The following is a 17,802-nucleotide window of genomic DNA, read 5'->3' as shown; positions in this document are numbered from 1 at the left end:
GAGTTGTTGTAAGTTTGTGTTTGTGCACAGTACATGTCACTTTAATCAGATTATCCAACAGTCTCCCGGAAAAACAGGATTATTATGCACTTGAATTCATAGACTTCCTGCACACTGAAGAAAAAAGGTGAGGAAGCTGCTTATTGTAAGGAAATAAATGATCATTTTGTATCAGGTGGAAGATGATGCACTTGAGAACAGACGTATAAACGTGTTATACATAAATAATAAAGTGAGCTCAGAAATGTATTTCCTCCTCTCACTCACTCACTCACTCACTCACTCAGAGAATTGTCAACTGTATGGCGCCTGAGATAAGCTTGCGATCAATTTGTTTTGCAGCGCAGACTGACAGGTAACCTTTGATCGGCTCAAACTTAATTATATGGAGCAAGATGGGAGGACAGTGATTACGAGACATGGACAAGAAAACAAGAGAAAGTGACGAGGGGGACGTGAGACAGAGGACAAGAGATGGACAAGGTGAAACTGAGAAGATGTAGATTCTGCAACATCTGCTGACATCTGCTGGACTGTCTGTGAACTTTGAACCATCCATCTATCTATCTATCTATCTATCTATCTATCTATCTATCTATCTATCTATCTATCTATCTATCCATCCATCTATCTATCTATCTATCTCCAACAAGCAATAAGCAAAATAATGTAGTCATAAACAGAATTGAGGAATATCGTTCTCTTATTAGAAAAGTCTGATTTATTTATTTTTGTGTATTCAAACCTTCATCTGTGAGGACATGTGAGCACAGCAGGCGGGAGTTTCAGTCCAGTCGTTTATCCGAGGCAGTAATTGCATGTGCACCCACTGAAAACTGTCCACACTAAAGACTCTTTAGAAGTTAGCGGCATATAAATAGGAAAGTGGAGACCATTAAAAATAGTGTTAACAAGATTTGCATGTGAGCGTCTTGTTGTTATTTTTCCACTTCTAATTACATGTGAGCCACATTATTCTCTTCATGTATTCTACTAACAAACTTTATCTTTGAAATACAGCGACGTGCACTGAAGGCTCTCGGTTTCTTACCTTCCTCACATGACAGCAGCAAAACTCCTGTGGCTGTCGTCCAGGTTTCCCTTTACAACGTGTTTTCTGTTACTGTCACTGGGAGTAAAGCGTAATCTTATAAAATACAAAGAGAATGCAGAGCTAAAACAGACTTTGTAGATACCACTGGATGTTGCAATGAAATTGGAAACACTGACCATCTCCTCTGCCAGCGCTGGCCGCGAGCCAGTGATTATTTTAACGTACACATGGAATGATACGTATGTATTGTTTCAATAAAGACTTCAAAAAACCATGTTAACTTTAAAGTAACCAAATCATGAACCAAATAAATAAACCAGTAAAAGCATCTGGATGAAACTTTCTCTGGCGTCTCATTAAACTCTGGCACAGTGAGATCACATCCAGGCCAAAGAAACGGAGCAGTGAATGCAAGTTTCCCTTCCCATCGTGCAGTTATTCTGCGCTCCATATTATGGCACCGACATCTATAAAAGCTTTGCCCGTGACTGAGAGTTTGTTGATTGAAGAAAACAAGACCATGTGTCACTGTCCAACTCACACAGCAGGCGCTCAATCACACAGACGCAGCTCCGTTCCTGGAAAATGGTGAAAGGAAGCTGTGGGTTCAGTCGTTTGCTTCCACACAAGAAAAACACTCCAAATGCATTTTCTTGTAACATTCCACTGTGACAGGAAGAAGAAATAAACACACACACACACACACACACACACACACAGAGGTTCTTATCACAACAACACTGATTTATTGCATTCAAAGCAGATAAATGAGACTAAAAGTGATTAACAGAACAGAGTCGTGAGAGTCTTCACGCACATAATGTGCTCGCGTTAAATCAACTGTAAACTGCTGCGTGTTCTTGTTGCGAGTTTTTATACAATAGAGTTTAATCTGATTAAAGTGTGTAAAACGTACAGCTGCACGTTTATGAACGGATCAAACACAAAAATCAACCAAACAAATTCCAAATAAAATATTCAAAAATATAATGTTTTATCTGTTTGAAAATACACTTTTTGTTTGCAATGATTGAAATTTAGTTTGTTCTTTTGCGTTTGCGTTCCCTCACTTGTTCTTTTTTTGATTCTGACCATGGGCGGGGCCTTAGGAAGCTGCCTGCTGATTGGTTACTAGGTTTTGGAGGACCAGAAGTCACGGGATTAGAGTCGCTGTCTGTCTGGAAGTATCTAACATTTGTCAGATTATAAACGTTAGATATGTAGCCAATCAGCAGGCAGCTTTTAAGCCCCGCCCATGGTCAGAATCGCAAAGAAAAAACCACGAGGGAGCGCAAACGCAAAAAAAAAAGAGTTGAAGCAAACAAAATTGTGATAATTTTCAAACAAAGTGTTTTTTCAAGCAAATAAAATACAATATTTTTAAATGATTAAATTGATATTTTATTTGCAATTTGTGTATTTTGATTGTGTGGTTCATTTTTGTTTTATTCAAAACATATTGATACAAATCTGATTCCATACGTCTGTAGCCTTCACTTAACGTCAAGAAACTTAAATGATGTTTAGTTTGTCCACTGTGGGCTACTGTAAAAACATGCTGGTCCAAAATGGCGGCCTCTGCAAACATGACGCAGCTCTTTCTGGGGTCATGAAAAACAAGCAGACCACGATACACAAAGTCTTGTCATCATCATCATCATCATCATTATTATTAATATTTTTATTACTACAGACGATGCAGTGTGGAGGAGAGTGACAGACAGACAGACAGACGGACAGACAGGCCTACTCTGATGTGTGTGGCAGTGTGTGATGGTCTGTGTGTGCGTGAGCGTGCTTGTTGTTGGAGTGTGTGTCTGAGTGGGGCAGAGGGTGAGACTGAGCGCCGGCGAGGGCGTCGGGCAAAGACGGGGCGGCGTCCAGGCCGTTGTCTGTCGGATACAGCTGCATCACCGCCCCCTCCTGGGCGCCTTCCTTACTGCAGGACTGACAGCTGCAGTGGAAGATCCTCTCCACCAGCTTGTCCACGTGAGGAGCGTCTTCACTGCCGGGACACTCCAGAGTCACCTGCACAGTGCACACAATGTTGATGAGTATTTATCACAGCATTAGTTTGTGAGTTTCATTCCTGTCTGAAAAATGTGAAAACACAAAATAAAACAAGCTGAAGTTAGTGTTTACCTATTTGTGCTGCGCTAAAAAACAATCAAAAACACAAAAGGATCTGTGCCGCAGGTGCAGCCATGTTTATAATGTATGGACATCCTGGGGGGCGGTGTTTATAGGTCACATATTCAGGCTTTAAAAAGAAAATGTGTGTGTGTCTTCTTATGTGTTGTTGAGTCAAAGTTATGATGCATTTTATATGGCATTTTTAGTCGTGATATAAAGTCGCAATAATTGTGCAGAAGTCACAAAATAGACCGTTTTTATTTTCATTTTTGTTCGTAAAAACAAATATTAATTTCCAAATTTCAAAACTTCCATCCAATTTTAAACATTTTGAGTATTTTTGCTCTTGGTGAAAATGAAAGAAAACGTTATTATATAACGATATTATATCTATATTGCACATTCTTATAACCTCTGTGTATACTGTGTGTTTAAACATAGTAATGTTCTAGGGGTTAAACTTTATTTAAACAGCTTTTCTCACTGAAAATACAGCAATTAGTTACAAACAGACAGTCCCAATATTCAACTAAAGCTTCCAAGTGGTAGCAAATGAAACGACTCAAAACAGGAGCGAGTCTCCAAAGAAACTTCATCGAGTTAAAAACCCGAACTGGGATCAATTTGTAAGTAACATTGTTTTTGCAAAGTCTGCTTGTGTTGATAACACGACGCGGAAATAAAGAAACGAGGAAACGCACAAAGCATCAAATAAACACAACAATTTACAACCTCAGCGTTGCACAAGCTCCCCGTGACCCGACACAGCTTCACTCCACTGTTTCCATTAAACATGATCATTCAGCAGTTTTATCAAGATCGCCCGCGGACGCCAAAGCAGCGTGGAACAGTGTCCCGTTTCATGAGAGCCCATTTTTTGTTTTGTTTCAAACTCAGTGTTGTTTAAAGTCCTGCAACAACAAAGCATAACCGGGGACGTAAACATCCATTTTCCAACAAGTTGGACAGTAAGCCGAGACTATTACACTGCACTTCCTCTGGGCATTAATCCGCTAACAGCTTCACGCTCCAAGAGACACAACGTTTTCCCTGTGAAACACGAGGTGGCCTCACCTGTGGTCCCGTCCCAGCCCGAGTCTACCTGGCAGCTCTCCAAAATACATACACCTCACCACTAAGCCTTTGTTATCACAAGGCTGGAATCCCTCCGGCTAAAACGGGGACAATGCACTTATATAACGTGGGTCTGAACTGATGGGAGAACCACAAAAAAACAAAAAATCCTCCATTTAAGCCTTTTTCCCCCTCTGCCGTTCTTTCTTTTTTCTTTTCCTTTTTTGAACAGCACATGCTTGCCATCTTTCATGCTGGAAACTTGCGGTTTATGTGTGAGTTTGACAAGTCAGTGTTGGTGTGTGTGCTTGCCACATGAGCTAATGTGCAATAACTCTCACCACTTCCCACTGCGTCTGGGCCGGCATGCAGGAGTCACAGTGCACCAGGGATTCTGTGGACTGTGGGAACGTGTTGGGGACACTGTAACTGAAACACTGGCCCAGGCAAGCTCTGAAACAAAGACGAGAGGGTGCGTGAGGTTGCCATTGTCGTGCCTGCGTGTGAAATCTGAACGGACAAATCCCAATCCCAATCCCAATCCCAGAGACGTAACTGTAGCGCGCGGACGCTGTGCTCAGATAGACACGGCATGCTTCCCTTTTATAAACATTTACATCTCGGGCAGAATCACACGACGGCTCGAGGGCTGACAGACAAGAGTAAAGAAGTCACTGAGCTTTAAGAGACACAAGAACACATTGTTAGGTTTTTTTTTTTCGTGGGATTTGTTGACAATAAAAATAAATATTAATACGTTCACTGATATCAGTGCCTGCAGAGTTCCCATCCATGTTTGGATTTCTTTTCTCCCTCCCGCACAGGCAACCACTGACTGTAGTAATGTGTTATGAACACATTAAATCAGCCGTCTCAACAAAGACATTTAAAATGCAGCTAATTCAAATACATATTTACCTCCATGAGGTAAAATGAGAGCATTGTATCGATGACAGTTATCAGATTTGGAGCAGTTAAAAGCAGATTTAAGAGCTGAGTTCAAATGGGAACAAAGGCTTCGTGAAAGATAAGAGAATACCACAACATAAGACGCTGTTGCACTTTTAAAATTGCAACGATTGCTTTTTCTGCGTGCAGGTCCCTACGCTGCAAAGAAACCTACAAAAAAAAAACAAAGGACAGGAAAGAGGACACAGAGACGCGACGAAACACACGTCAATATCAGCAGAGGCTGCAGAGATCGAGTCATCTGCTGCGTATGAAGCGAGCGCGTCTGTCTATTCTCATCTGTCGAGGGGAAACGTGAGTATGTTAATAACCTGCAGATGAAACTCTCCACAATCTATTTCTAAATAAAACACATGTTTGTGATGAATCCACGAGAACGTGCCAGGTCGCTATCGTTTAAGTCCAGAACGCAAACGTATTGGCGTTATTCAGCTTCAGCGAGAGGTTGTCAGACAGACGGGGGGGCGAGAGCGAGGGACAGACGGGGCCTTCATTTCGCCCTGACCTGTTTTGAATAGAGCGAGGCTGACATCCTGTGTGCCCGACTATCTGCGTGATGTTCTTGGCCTCGCACCAGGCGCTCTTGTCAGGGAACAGCGCCAGGCGGTTGATGTGAGCAGGCGGTGCCGCTGAACACAGCGCAAACAGTGCGCAGCAAATCTGGATCCTCTGCCACATGACTGCACCTAGAGAGGGGCAGAGGGGACACAATGAAAAAAGAAAACACCTTCTCCTCTATTTTGACATGTGAAATATGAACTCTGCATATCCCTGTCCCCATACATCAGCATCGTGAAACCCCCAAAAGATCAAAGACACGCAGGTTTGGACAGATTCAGCTGAATCATCTGAATAACCCAGAATAAGAAAACCTTCTCTTCCGTACACCTGAACGTCTTCCATGTGCGCTCTTCTTCAGACATGCCTCACCCGCTCACGTCATTTACAACCTACAAAATTGTTTTCTCCTGCCGCTAATAAAAAAGGCAGTGAACGGTCACCCAGGTCGATTTCTTTACAGACTTTTCAGCACTTCCACATGCCTCTGACACAAGTAACCTGACCTTGAGCGTCAGAGGCATCGGGAACTGGTGATTTTAAAATACACAGAGGCGCTGCTGGGTGCACCGCTGTGCTGTGTGTGTGTGTGTGTGTGTGTGTGGGGCATGTTTTAATAAATATATATCTGATTCTTTCTCTTTTCTCTTTTTGGACAGACTTCAAGAGTTCAAGCTTACATTTTGTTCACAGTGGTGAAAATTGTTTTAAGAAAGCCTTGGTTTTTAAATGCAGAACAGATTTGAATGACCTGGGGACAGTAAAAGCAGTAACACACTACAGGAATTATTAAATATAATACCCTATAAGTTAGGTGGTCCTTTACGTAAATGTACATTTTAATTTATCTGAGAACATCTTTTTCATATACTGTATATACATATATATGTGTGTGTGTGTGTGTGTGTGTGTGTACATATATATATATAATTGAGCCAATGTAATTTTAATGTTATGTAGGAGACGTGAATGGATACACAATACACAAATGAATTTGATGCACTTTAAATCAGGGGTGTCAAACGTACGGCCCGCGGGCCAGAACCGGCCCACCGGTGGGCCCAATCCGGCCCCCGGGATGGATTTGTGAAAATGAAATATTATATTTTTCTGTCCCAGATACCTGTGGCTAAATGTTTTGTGTCTTTTTTTAAATGGTGAACTTAATAACGGCATAATATTGTTGAAATCGCACGTGTTTTTCCCAAAGAAATGTCAGGTTGTTTTGTAAAAAATAATTCAATACTTCATTTAATGTAAAAGAAAGGGGAAATATTTGCAGAGCTTGTTGTTCATAGTTGTTATTATGCTATTTTTAACTGAAATCTTCGGTCCTCTCCGTGTAAACGCGTTCCTCCGGGCGGCTCTTTCTGTTGCCAGGTGTCATTAAATCATCCTGATCTGCACTGTCAGCTTGTTCGTTTGTATCAATATATATCTGTGTCACTTTTTGCTGATGATATAATTGAAGAGGACAGAGATTTTCAATTCACTTTTACTGAGAGGAGCAAGGAACGGAGTTGGTCTGAACCAGTGAAGAGTGAAAAAAAAAAGGAGAATAAGTTTTCTTTGAGACAGCGGACGATGAAACGCGTGACTATACTGAGAATGGTGTGAATGTGGCACAAGCGGTTAATGTTGAGCGATACTTTTCTATCCTCTTCTATAAATCATGCTCTGTGTAAATAAAGTGTAACTCATGTTTAGATTCCACCGCCACCCGCTACAAACCAGCCGATTCGACAAGTATGGAAAAATCCCTGAACTATCAATAAATGTATTCGCTGAAGGAAAATGTGATTTCAAAGATGAAAACTTTTAACAAGTGTGACATGAAATGGTTAGTGACAGAAGGAAAGTGTGGCGAAAGCACCAGATGCTGTTGGGAGGAGGTGATTATCACGGCCACTCTTTGAAGGCCTCTGACACATCTTTTTTACTCCGTCTTGTCTTGGTCATAAAAGGACTCAGGGTTTTGAAAAGAAAAAGAAAAACTTGTGATGGATGACTTGCAATTCTTTAATTCTTCAAAAAAAAGGAAGTTTGATATTTACACACACACACACTGCTGATATTTCAGTAAATAAAAGCGGACGTGTAAAATAGAGTCGACCAATATGATGCCCAGTTTGGTCATAAGGAGCAAAAGAAACTCTAAATACACAAATTATAGAGTGCACTTGTCTTACATTGCATTATATACATTTAGTCATTTGACCTACATCAGTGTCAGTCCCAAACAGTCTTGGTCTTGACTTGGTCTTAGTCTTACCTTGGTCCCTAAAAGTCTAAAAGTCTCCTCTCAGTCTCTGTACACTCTGTTTTTGGTCTCAGTTTCAAACAGACTTGATTCTGTCTTCTTCTCTGGCCCTTAAGAGTCTTGGTCTTTGTCTCTGTGCACTGGTGGTCTCATAGTCTTGACCTTCCAGTCCCTATTATAGTCCCTGTATAATCTGGTCATGTCAGAAAAAAGATCTTAGTCCTGTCTCGGTTGCGTACTGTCTAGGTCTTGGTCCGTAAACATTTAAGTCCTGCTTGGTCTCAGTCTGTAAAAATCTCAGTCCTGTCTTTGTCTCGGTCCGTAAAAAATCTTAGTCCTGTCTTGGTCTCGGTCAGTAAAGATCTCAGTCCTGTCTTTGTCTCGGTCAGTAAAAATCTCAGTCCTGTCTTGGTCTCGGTCCGTAAAAATCTCAGTCCTGTCTTTGTCTCGGTCAGTAAAAATCTCAGTCCTGTCTTGGTCTCGGTCTCTCAGTCCTGTCTTTGTCTCGGTCAGTAAAATCTCAGTCCTGTCTTGGTCTCAAAGATCTCAGTCCTGTCTTTGTCTCGGTAAAGATCTCAGTCCTGTCTTTGTCTCGGTCAGTAAAAATCTTAGTCCTGTCTTGGTCTCGGTCCTTAAAGATCTCAGTCCTGTCTTGGTCTCGGTCCGAAGATCTCAGTCCTGTCTTTGTCTCGGTCAGTAAAAATCTCAGTCCTGTCTTGGTCTCAAAGATCTCAGTCCTGTCAAAGATCTCAGTCCTGTCTTGGTCTCGGTCAGTGAAAATCTCAGTCCTGTCTTGGTCTCGGTCCATAAAAATCTTGGTCCTTTGGTCTGAAAGGTTTTGGTTGTGTCTTGGTCATAAGTGGTCTTGCTCATGACTTGGTCTCCGTCCCTCAAAGTCTTGGTCAAGGTCCACTCTGGTCTTGAACCCCACTACAGTCCCCGGCAGTGATCGCAGAGTCGGGACACTCACCACCTCTCACAGACCCCCAGGGAACAACCAGTGGAGAAGTGCGCAACGTCCCGCGGAGCTGATCGTGGACGTGGGCTCCTGAGCGCAGAAGATGTGAGTGGACTCGGTCTTCTTGTCACAAAAACACTTACATCATCAGAAAAGGAAGGGAAAAAAATGAAAAGAAGAAGCGTGCGTGTGTCCGTCAGACCACAGGGGGAAGGATGGAGAGATGGACTCGGTAATGAGCGCTATCTCACCCCCGGGTCCATCAGCAGCGCACACCGTCCCTCGCGTTTGTCCTCGTGCAGTCCAGACCGGTGTTAGTCCCGTGTAAAGTGAGGCGCAGCTGAGCTCAGACAGAAATCCTGCTGTGCCGTTTCTAGACGAAAGAAAACGGGGAAAGGGAGGGAGGGAGAGGAGGGGAGGAGGGAGGGAGGGACAGGAGGGGAGGAAAAAAGTGTTGGGTCGGTTTCAAAAGTTTCCCTAAGTAGGAGCGAGGCGAGAACGCACATCTGATTTACTGGACAAATATGCAAATATAACAAGATGAGACTGTCGGGGGCTTATTTACAGCCACGTGTTGCTTTTTGCGCGCACATCTGGTTCAGCTTTTGCAATCACATGCTTTTACATTTTAAAAAATGAAACATTAATAAAGCAGCGTAATTATTGTGGCACGACTGGGAAACAGATGTGATTCAGTGCCCGGATCCACACTCTTCTCTCACACACACACACACACACACACACACACTCACATTAAAGGCACCTTTGGTAAGTTCAGTATGAATAGCAGGTCACTGCACCACTTAATCTAATTAAGGCCTCACAGTATGTTTGGAGAGAATTCACTGACAGCATGAGCTGCTCAAAGGCAACATGGTCCCGGGTTCTGCCTGACCCGAGAGCTGGCTCTGTTTAAATGTTATTTAAACAGGATTGTAAAGGGAATGCATTTCCTGGGCTTTGGAATATGATGCAAAAGCTCAGATAAACTCATTCATATCTCTCATTGGACCTTAAAGGGCTACTTCACCCAATAATAATATAATCATTTCCAGAGATAAATCATCAGATACGTGGATCTGAGGTGCATGTCTTATTCTGACAACAACAGAGGAAGTTGGGATTGACAAAAATAAATTAAATTGGCAAAAAAAAAAGTCGACGTCAAAGTCACTTTCTTCAAATAAAATAAAAGCCCTGCAGTGCTCTTTACTGTGTTTGACCATTTGACCAAGTGAGGGGGGAAAATGGGTGAAACCGCCCTTTAAAAGTGCTGTACAGAGATTTCAATAAAAAAACAACACAGAGAAATAGATTTTAAGAAATTGATATCAAAAGAGTAAAAGGATGTTAAAAAACAACCAAAAAATCAAATGAAAGTTCAAAGACGTAAAATAAATAAATGAATGTAATAAAACTGTAAGATCAAGTAAAAAAAAAGTTAAACACTGAAAAAAAGTCGATTTATAAATAATAAATCTACTTATAATAGTCATAATAAAGATTTATCTCAATAATAAAAGAAATAACTAAGATACTGATGGCCTCAGATTCTTAGATAAAAGCATTTTGAGCATAAAGTTTTTGGTCTAGATTTAAAAAAACAAAAAACTGCGATGGCGTTTTTTTTAAAGACCATCTGGCAGCTGCTTCCAGGAAAATACACACGTTTAATGGGAAAGTGGATCAGATCAAAATGTACAACATTACAACAGCTGCTTATTAAATCACCACTTATTTGAGAACCAATTCATTAGACTGTTGTTTAAATTTATTACATATTTTATTTTATTTCATTTGTAATTTCACCTTCTTATCAACTCCAGAAAATAACCAACATATTAAGCAGCATCTTACTGTAAATGAGTCACTGTGTTTTGTATTAACGACGGCTCCAAATGTGCGGCAGTGGATCAATGAGTATAATATATTAAAAATAAAAAAACTAATTACATAGTTAGGGGAAATTAAATGTTAAGTGCTGGTGATTAAAAAGTGATCATCATATGAAGTAGTTCACTAAATTTACAGCCAGCAAAGGGCTGTTTTATCTTTTTATGGTAAATCAATGGCAGCAGCAGCAGCAGCAGCAGCAGCAGCAGCAGCAGCAGCAGCAGCAGCAGCAGCAGCAGCAGCAGCAGCAGCAGCAGCAGCAGCAGCAGCAGCAGCAGCAGCAGCAGCAGCACACATGACATCTTCTCCTCTTACATCTAATCACAGACACTCATCAGTACCCATCCACCCGTATATAACATGAACAGGTATGACTCCAACTTTCCAGCTGTATCATCATGGAGAATGTCTGTACACAGGCACAGACAGGTTAGAGACGACGGGGTTGGCCGTCCTGTTACACCTCAGCTGTGTGACCGGACCCCCTCACCCTCACCCCCACCCCTCACCCTCCCACATACACACACAGATCATCCCCATTCCTGCACTTCATCCCATCACTGCACACCACAGGTGTTCAGCCTGGCTCGAGTTCATAAGCCCCATCTGTTTCACGCTTCGCTTACAAACAAATATTTTAATGGACAGCGGATGAGTGACATGCCTTAATTCCTGACAGGGTTTCCTCTGTGTCTAATGTGTTGCAGTCGAAGAAACAGGCCTTTGCACACAGGAACGACTCAAATGCTGTTGTGCACAGGAATGTGCTGCATGTGCACTCACTGCTGTGTGTGTGTGTGTGTGTGTGTGTGTGTGTGATAGAGTGGGCATGTAGCTGTGTTTTCTTTGATGTGTGTGTGTATGTCCTATGCAGACGTGCAAAGTGCAGAACTCACCTGTTAGCAATAACACCGAGCTCTTGTCCAGAAATGGCATTCCTCTGCATTCCACGGATCGTGCTTCACCAGGGGGCTGGATCAACGTGTGTGCGTGCGCGCACACACACACACACACGGGCCCTTTTCTCCTCGAGCAGACCCGTGAAAACACACATAAGTCATCAATCACACTCAAAATCACACAGCCGGTGAATTTCACGGGACATGAGATCCCTTCTGATATGAAGGCGCTCTTTTGAAACTCAACAGTGATGAAACCAGTGGTGATCACATGATTTCAACGAGAAACAAAACATCAAATACTGTTCAAACATGAGACTTTAAGTCATCCATATTTACTGAAATCAGTGTCACACAGATGTGTTTTTGTCGTCTGTATAGTGAAGGAGAGAAAGCACTCCTTACATGCACATTTGTCGTGAACAATTATCCCTCCGTCGTCTGCGTTTGCTTTATTATTCCATCACACTGTGCAACTTATTCGTCCTCCCACTCTCTGACGGGGCTGCAGATGCCGAACCTGGCCCTCATTCCAAAACAGCAGGAGTTCAAGTCTCCCAGCTCATTAACACACAAAATTACCTCCCACCCCCTGAACCACATTTCTTTCTTCTTAAACACGCACATAGAAAAAAACAGAGAGAGGGAAAGAGTTTGGGGTGTTTTTTTTATTCACATAATGACTTTATTAAACATATACCGACTTCCATTTTGATAAAAACACGTGGATTAGTGGACGATAAGTCCAAAACAGATGAGCAGCTCTTCCGTCATCTTCATTACTGGTCCTGGAGATAAACGCCAAGAAACGGTGTCACCATGTGTCATGAACCTTTAACAAACAACTCATCTCGCCCTCTGTGCTCACCTTAACCACGCGCCCATGAATCAGATACGGTGACTTGAAGTCACGCTGGCAGTTGCTGTATCCCATTCCCAACCCCAAACCTGAGCCCATGGAAACAGGCCACGTGCGACCTAGAGGAGGGGGAGAAAAAAACAAACCCTATCTTTAAGTTTTAAATTAAAACACATCTTTGCTTCACTACTTCAACTGAACACTGAGCACTTACGCTTAAAGAAAAGGATGGAGAGCACAACGCCCACACCTAAGCCAGTGACTGCAACGAGAAAGAGGGGGAAAAAGTATGAGGAGCTGGATCAAAGTTCAGTGCTAATGATTTGACTGTAGAACTGAGGTAATGGGATGAAAACTGGCCCACATATAGATGTAAATCTGAGCTAATGAGGTCGGTGGCGGGGGAGCTATCACATCGGATGTGGGAGTTGGTAAATAGTTAGCAAGACATTGCTCATTAGAAAAAGAGAGGCAGAGAAAAGGCAGCGAGAGCTCAAATGTCCAAGAAAGAAAAGAAAGGGAAAAAAAAAAACAGTAAAAGGGGTGCAAGTAAGGGGGGAAGCGAGTTAAAAGGAGTCAGGTCAGTATTCACGAGGCAGAGGGCAGGAGAGGTAGCAGGTTAAAGAGTGCACACATGTAAGTTAAGTGATGTCTTGACACTGTGGCCAAGAAAAAAAACCCCTGCGGTACTGCAACGTCAGTGTCGCAGACGCTTGTTAAGACAGACCTCAGACCAGAGCGGGATGTTGAGGTGGAATGTGTTTGTGTGCTTAACTTCACCTCGCTGCAGGCCACACCACACCCAACAGCACACCAGCCAGCATAGAAAACACATAAAAACAACTATTTGGGCCCCTCCGAGTCTTAATTGGATTCAGAGAGCTATGCAGCATGACCTCTGTGCCTGAACCAGAACCTCCGGACCGCTCCCTGTTCGGGAAAACTCCGCGTGTCAGACGCGGCCACAGAGGCTCCGGCACATCCTCATTATCAGCGCCGCAGATCAACAAACTCGCTGTCCTCTGCGTCCTCATCCAGAAACGATTTCGTCATAGTCGAGATTGCGCGCCCTGCACCTCCTGGCCTTTCTCTCCTCCTCGGCCAGAGCAGTTTTGAAACCTCTGATTTTTCCACTGACAGAAATACAGTCAAAGACCTGGCAAAACGTGAGGGTAGATCAACATCTCATTCTGGCTTCGTTTCTCTTTGTCTGGACATCTCCAAGGGGGATGGATTATAACAAAAACATTTGTGCTGGAGTCGAGTGAACTGTAAAAGTCCCAGGCCTGAGAATACCCAATCGGTTTTGTCTGCATGTCCAGAGCTGGTTAATCGTGTTGTTATTTACTTTGTCATTACGTCCAGTTATTTTCTACAACTGGCTTCGATGAGGCGTTCACTTTCCAGTATCATGATTAAGTGAATTATATGACTGGAAAGTGTTTTTCTTCAACACTGCAACGTTTAAAATGATTGCGACAGCACATTACTTCATAGAACGTTGGGTTCTTTAGTGTTTGTGGAGCCAGTTGTTTGGGTTTAGTTCAGAAAACGGAATCATTGCAGTTTACATGGATTCAGACATTGCTGTAAAATAAATGTGCAGGTTTTAATTGAGCCGCAACCTTGGACCTCTTGGCGTGGAAGAATCCTAGTGACTTGGTTATGAAGTTTTGATGATCTCCACTTCTCATTCAGTGACAATACTTTGGGAGTAGAACCACATACTGTACTTGACCTGAGCAGAACTTTGGAACATCTTTATATAGCATTGTGAATGGGGGAGGATTGCGTTTTAAGGTTGATATTCACATTAAAATGTCATTTCTGACCATTGTATTTAGTGTAACACACAGGCCTGTATAGCATCAGTACTTATCATCTTTTGAATTCTTTGTCAGGTCAATATAATTATCACAATGACATCATGTATCATCTGAAACAAATGAGACTCACGGAATGGACTTCAAATACTAGTGACCTTTCTAGCTCCTGCACTGTTTACTAGCTCCTCAAATAAATACAGTGTTTCCAATAAACACTGGGGTTTTTTCCCCTGTTCAGATGAGGATGGAGTTAATGGTCTCCCTCTGTAGCATCGGTGTCCACATGCAGCTGTTTTCTTGTTTCCTTTAAAGTAAAGTAAGTAAGGATTTGACATGGTTTCTATACTTTTATCATAGGCCAGTTGGCTACTGTGTGGAATCCCAGGCCTCCTTTTTTAAGTGCAGTGCATATTTCTTTGTAGGAAAGCCAACGGTTTTACCGCAAAATCTGTGGCACTAAATATACATGTATAAGTAGGCCAGATGATGCATTAACACAGTCACACAAAGCTTAAAAAGGCCAAGGGTTGTATTAGCGAATAATCATTTTGAATAGCAACATAGAGCTTCTTCATTCTAACGTAGAACACGGTCCACATTCTACATATCTCCTCTTTACCGAGGACACTATGGCACAGTTGGTCATTTGCCTCTCTGAGCTCAAAGAATACAGATGTTTTTCCTTCCAGCAAGACACATTTTTACAGAGCCAGAGCTGACATCAGTGTCTTTTACAGACTCTTTGCCAGTCTAAGCATTTGCTGCAAATATAATAACCGAACCTGATCCGAAACAGCATCCCGCTGAAAGACCCCGTGGTGATGTGCAGTTCTGCACCGAGCAAGTAAGAGTTGTAATAAAAAAAGGCTGAGCAAAGGCTGGAGCTCGTTAGCTAAAAACCAAACATCTATTATTTCTGCTATTATTGAGTAAATACAAGAATCTTTTTATGGCACGGTGTCGTGATTCAACACAGTGACTAACCCGGTCTGATGGGAACAGTTTGCCACTGTGCACTTTTCCATTTGCTATGAAGTGTTTGATATTATATGTCAAATTTTAATTTGTGCAATTTGTTGCCATCTCCAGAGGAAGTTGACCACTTCTAATATCTAGTGTAATCTCTTGTTTTCTCCACATCACTGATGATAATGGGCCAAATACAGAAAAATATGTACAATTGTACATATATTATAGACTATTTGTTGTGTGTGTGTGTGTGTGTGTTTCCTTATAAATCTGCTTTTTAATGGCAGAGAGGTCAAGTTAAGCAGGTATGCGTCACCACCATGGAGGTAAATTACAATATGCTGTAAACAACACATTTTGGCCATTGTGTTACCCGTTAACTGTAAAATATTGTCGTAAGTGATGGAGAGAAGAGGGAAATAAAAACCTAGGAAAACACACTTCCACACACACACACTTCTATATATACAGCGTTTCCCCCACTGCTACGTACGTGCTCTTTTTAAAATACGACGTGTTTCCAAAATAAACAAAAAAACGCGTAGTTCATTCATTCATTCATTCAGAGGACAAGTTCACGGTTTGAACCTAGAGAACTGTCCAGACAACGATGTCTCTCCCGCAGTTTATTCACCAACAAACGTTGAGTTGATGCGGAATAACCACGGACAGTGACGACATTACGAGGGTGAAAAAACAAACAAACAAACAAACAAACAAACAAACAAACAACCTGTTTTCACCGCTGTGTCGGCAAAGCAGCGGTCCCACTTCCTTCCGTGTCCTTCTGCCATCTTTGCTGTCGTCGAAATCTCGCGAGAGGAAAATATACTCACACACACTACTATAACATGTTCCGTCAAGATACAGTAGTTAGTGCAGCAACAAGAATAGAATAGAATAGAATAGAATAGAATGGAACAGAGGGATATATTATCATATTGTCATAGAACGAGATACTGTGGTGCATCTTTATTCAATGAAAATATTCATGCTTTTCTCTAAATTGATGTGGAATATTGCTTTGAAGTTTTGAGATCAAGCTTTATTTGATACAGAAAATGGATGCTATACTTATTTAAAGAATAAATCTGCTTCTTTTACATTCACTACATATTAATACATGTATTAATACAAATACTTGGACTATGAATGTTTATAAATCCTTACATGCCTCTTTTTTAACTTATTTTAAATCTTCATACACCTGTTTTTTTAATGTGTTTTTGTTTGTTTACCCAGATTTTTATCTTTACTTAACCTTTATTTATTTAACCAGGTAAAGTCCCACTGAGATCGAGAACTCTCTTACAAGGGCGACCTTGGCCAAGAGGTCAGCAACACATGTCATAATAAATAGAAGTTCCAAAGACAGATTACAAACAATAAGATGACCTGCTGAAGTTCAAACCGAACATCACAGTGGGAAAGGAAGGTGTTTTTGGTGACTTTAAATGTGGCATGGTTTAAATAGTGACAGTTTTTCAGAAACTGTTGACGTGGCGCTGTTGGTCGAGGTGTCCGCGTCATCCATTTTCCTCATATAAGCACAAGAAATTAGACTCACAAGCATGTACTTTATACTTCATAATATTCCACAGACAGTAGGAATATCATCTGTTGACAATATCAGAATTTCATTTGGCTTTTTCTCTAATAATAAGTTTCACCTGGATGATCATGTGGCAAGAAAGAAATTGAGCTACACCATACGCTAATCAAAAATGTGTGTCGTTAAAAAAAAAACACTTCACGCATTCCTAATCCCACTGATTGTTTTCAGGATGGTATCTGGATTTCCCTCTTATGATTTCCAGAAGATGATGGAATTCAAAGTTCTGCTGCCCACACACAGTCAATAATATGCAGATGTTTTTGTTTTTTTTTTTAATAGGCATAATCCCATTTACAAACAATCCAGGATGCACAAAAGCACATTTATACAATGCCATGATAGCTTTGATATGCAAATTATTGGGAGAACAACTGCAGTAAATGTCTAAATGGGTCACTTTCTCATGATTTTTTTTTCTAGCCAGTGTAAAAAAACAAAACACAGGAAGTGCTTTTCCCTGAAGGTTATGGGAAAGGCTTTACCCTGATGTAGTTTGAACTGTGACAGTGGCCTGTCCACACTAAATCCTTACGAGAAGCATTGTGTTTCCTGGAAATTAGCTGGAACAATCTACACCTATATTCATAATTTTTTTTTATTTTAAAATATGACCGTTGTTGTCTACATAAGCCATTTTTGGCCTCTCTTCTTCCCTGCAGATTTTGTTGAATTTTTATATTGCTTTTTAAATTACTTTAAAATAATTAAACAAATTTACAAATTAATAAATAGCAT

The 17,802-nt window shown here is 41.4% G+C and overlaps 2 protein-coding genes across 2 annotated transcripts; both read right to left on the bottom strand.

Annotated features, from left to right (window-relative positions):
- Nucleotides 1-2,720: 2,720 nt before the first annotated feature.
- nbl1 (NBL1, DAN family BMP antagonist) lies at nt 2,721-9,391 on the bottom strand. Its single transcript, XM_044023073.1, has 4 exons — nt 9,019-9,391; nt 5,736-5,916; nt 4,603-4,714; nt 2,721-3,082 (listed from the first exon to the last, which is right to left on the bottom strand). The coding sequence occupies exons 2-4, from the start codon at nt 5,906-5,908 to the stop codon at nt 2,801-2,803; spliced, it is 567 nt and encodes a 188-aa protein (XP_043879008.1). The 5' UTR covers nt 5,909-5,916; nt 9,019-9,391; the 3' UTR covers nt 2,721-2,800.
- Nucleotides 9,392-12,448: 3,057 nt separating this feature from the next.
- On the bottom strand, nt 12,449-16,275 carry LOC122767737 (MICOS complex subunit Mic10-like). The gene is made up of 4 exons (XM_044023195.1): nt 16,186-16,275; nt 12,872-12,919; nt 12,667-12,776; nt 12,449-12,586 (listed from the first exon to the last, which is right to left on the bottom strand). The coding sequence occupies exons 1-4, from the start codon at nt 16,244-16,246 to the stop codon at nt 12,578-12,580; spliced, it is 228 nt and encodes a 75-aa protein (XP_043879130.1). The 5' UTR covers nt 16,247-16,275; the 3' UTR covers nt 12,449-12,577.
- Between the last annotated feature and the right edge of the window lie 1,527 nt (nt 16,276-17,802).

The sequence above is a fragment of the Solea senegalensis genome, linkage group LG4 (assembly GCF_019176455.1).
Source record: "Solea senegalensis isolate Sse05_10M linkage group LG4, IFAPA_SoseM_1, whole genome shotgun sequence".
NCBI lineage: Eukaryota > Metazoa > Chordata > Actinopteri > Pleuronectiformes > Soleidae > Solea > Solea senegalensis.
The sequence above is the reverse complement of the archived record's forward strand: the minus strand, read 5'-3'. Positions and strand labels throughout refer to the sequence as shown.

Excerpts from the sequence above, each read along its gene's own strand:
- nbl1 (XM_044023073.1), bottom strand. The coding sequence starts at position 5,908 with ATGTGGCAGAGGATCCAGATTTGCTGCGCACTGTTTGCGCTGTGTTCA. Across the intron at positions 4,715-5,735 it reads CCTCGCTCTATTCAAAACAG|AGCTTGCCTGGGCCAGTGTT; the intron begins GTCAGGGCGAAA and ends TCTTTGTTTCAG. Across the intron at positions 3,083-4,602 it reads CCCAGACGCAGTGGGAAGTG|GTGACTCTGGAGTGTCCCGG; the intron begins GTGAGAGTTATT and ends TGCACTGTGCAG.
- LOC122767737 (XM_044023195.1), bottom strand. The coding sequence starts at position 16,246 with ATGGCAGAAGGACACGGAAGGAAGTGGGACCGCTGCTTTGCCGACACA. Across the intron at positions 12,920-16,185 it reads CGACACAGCGGTGAAAACAG|TCACTGGCTTAGGTGTGGGC; the intron begins GTTGTTTGTTTG and ends TTCTCGTTGCAG. Across the intron at positions 12,777-12,871 it reads CTCCATCCTTTTCTTTAAGC|GTCGCACGTGGCCTGTTTCC; the intron begins GTAAGTGCTCAG and ends CCCCTCCTCTAG.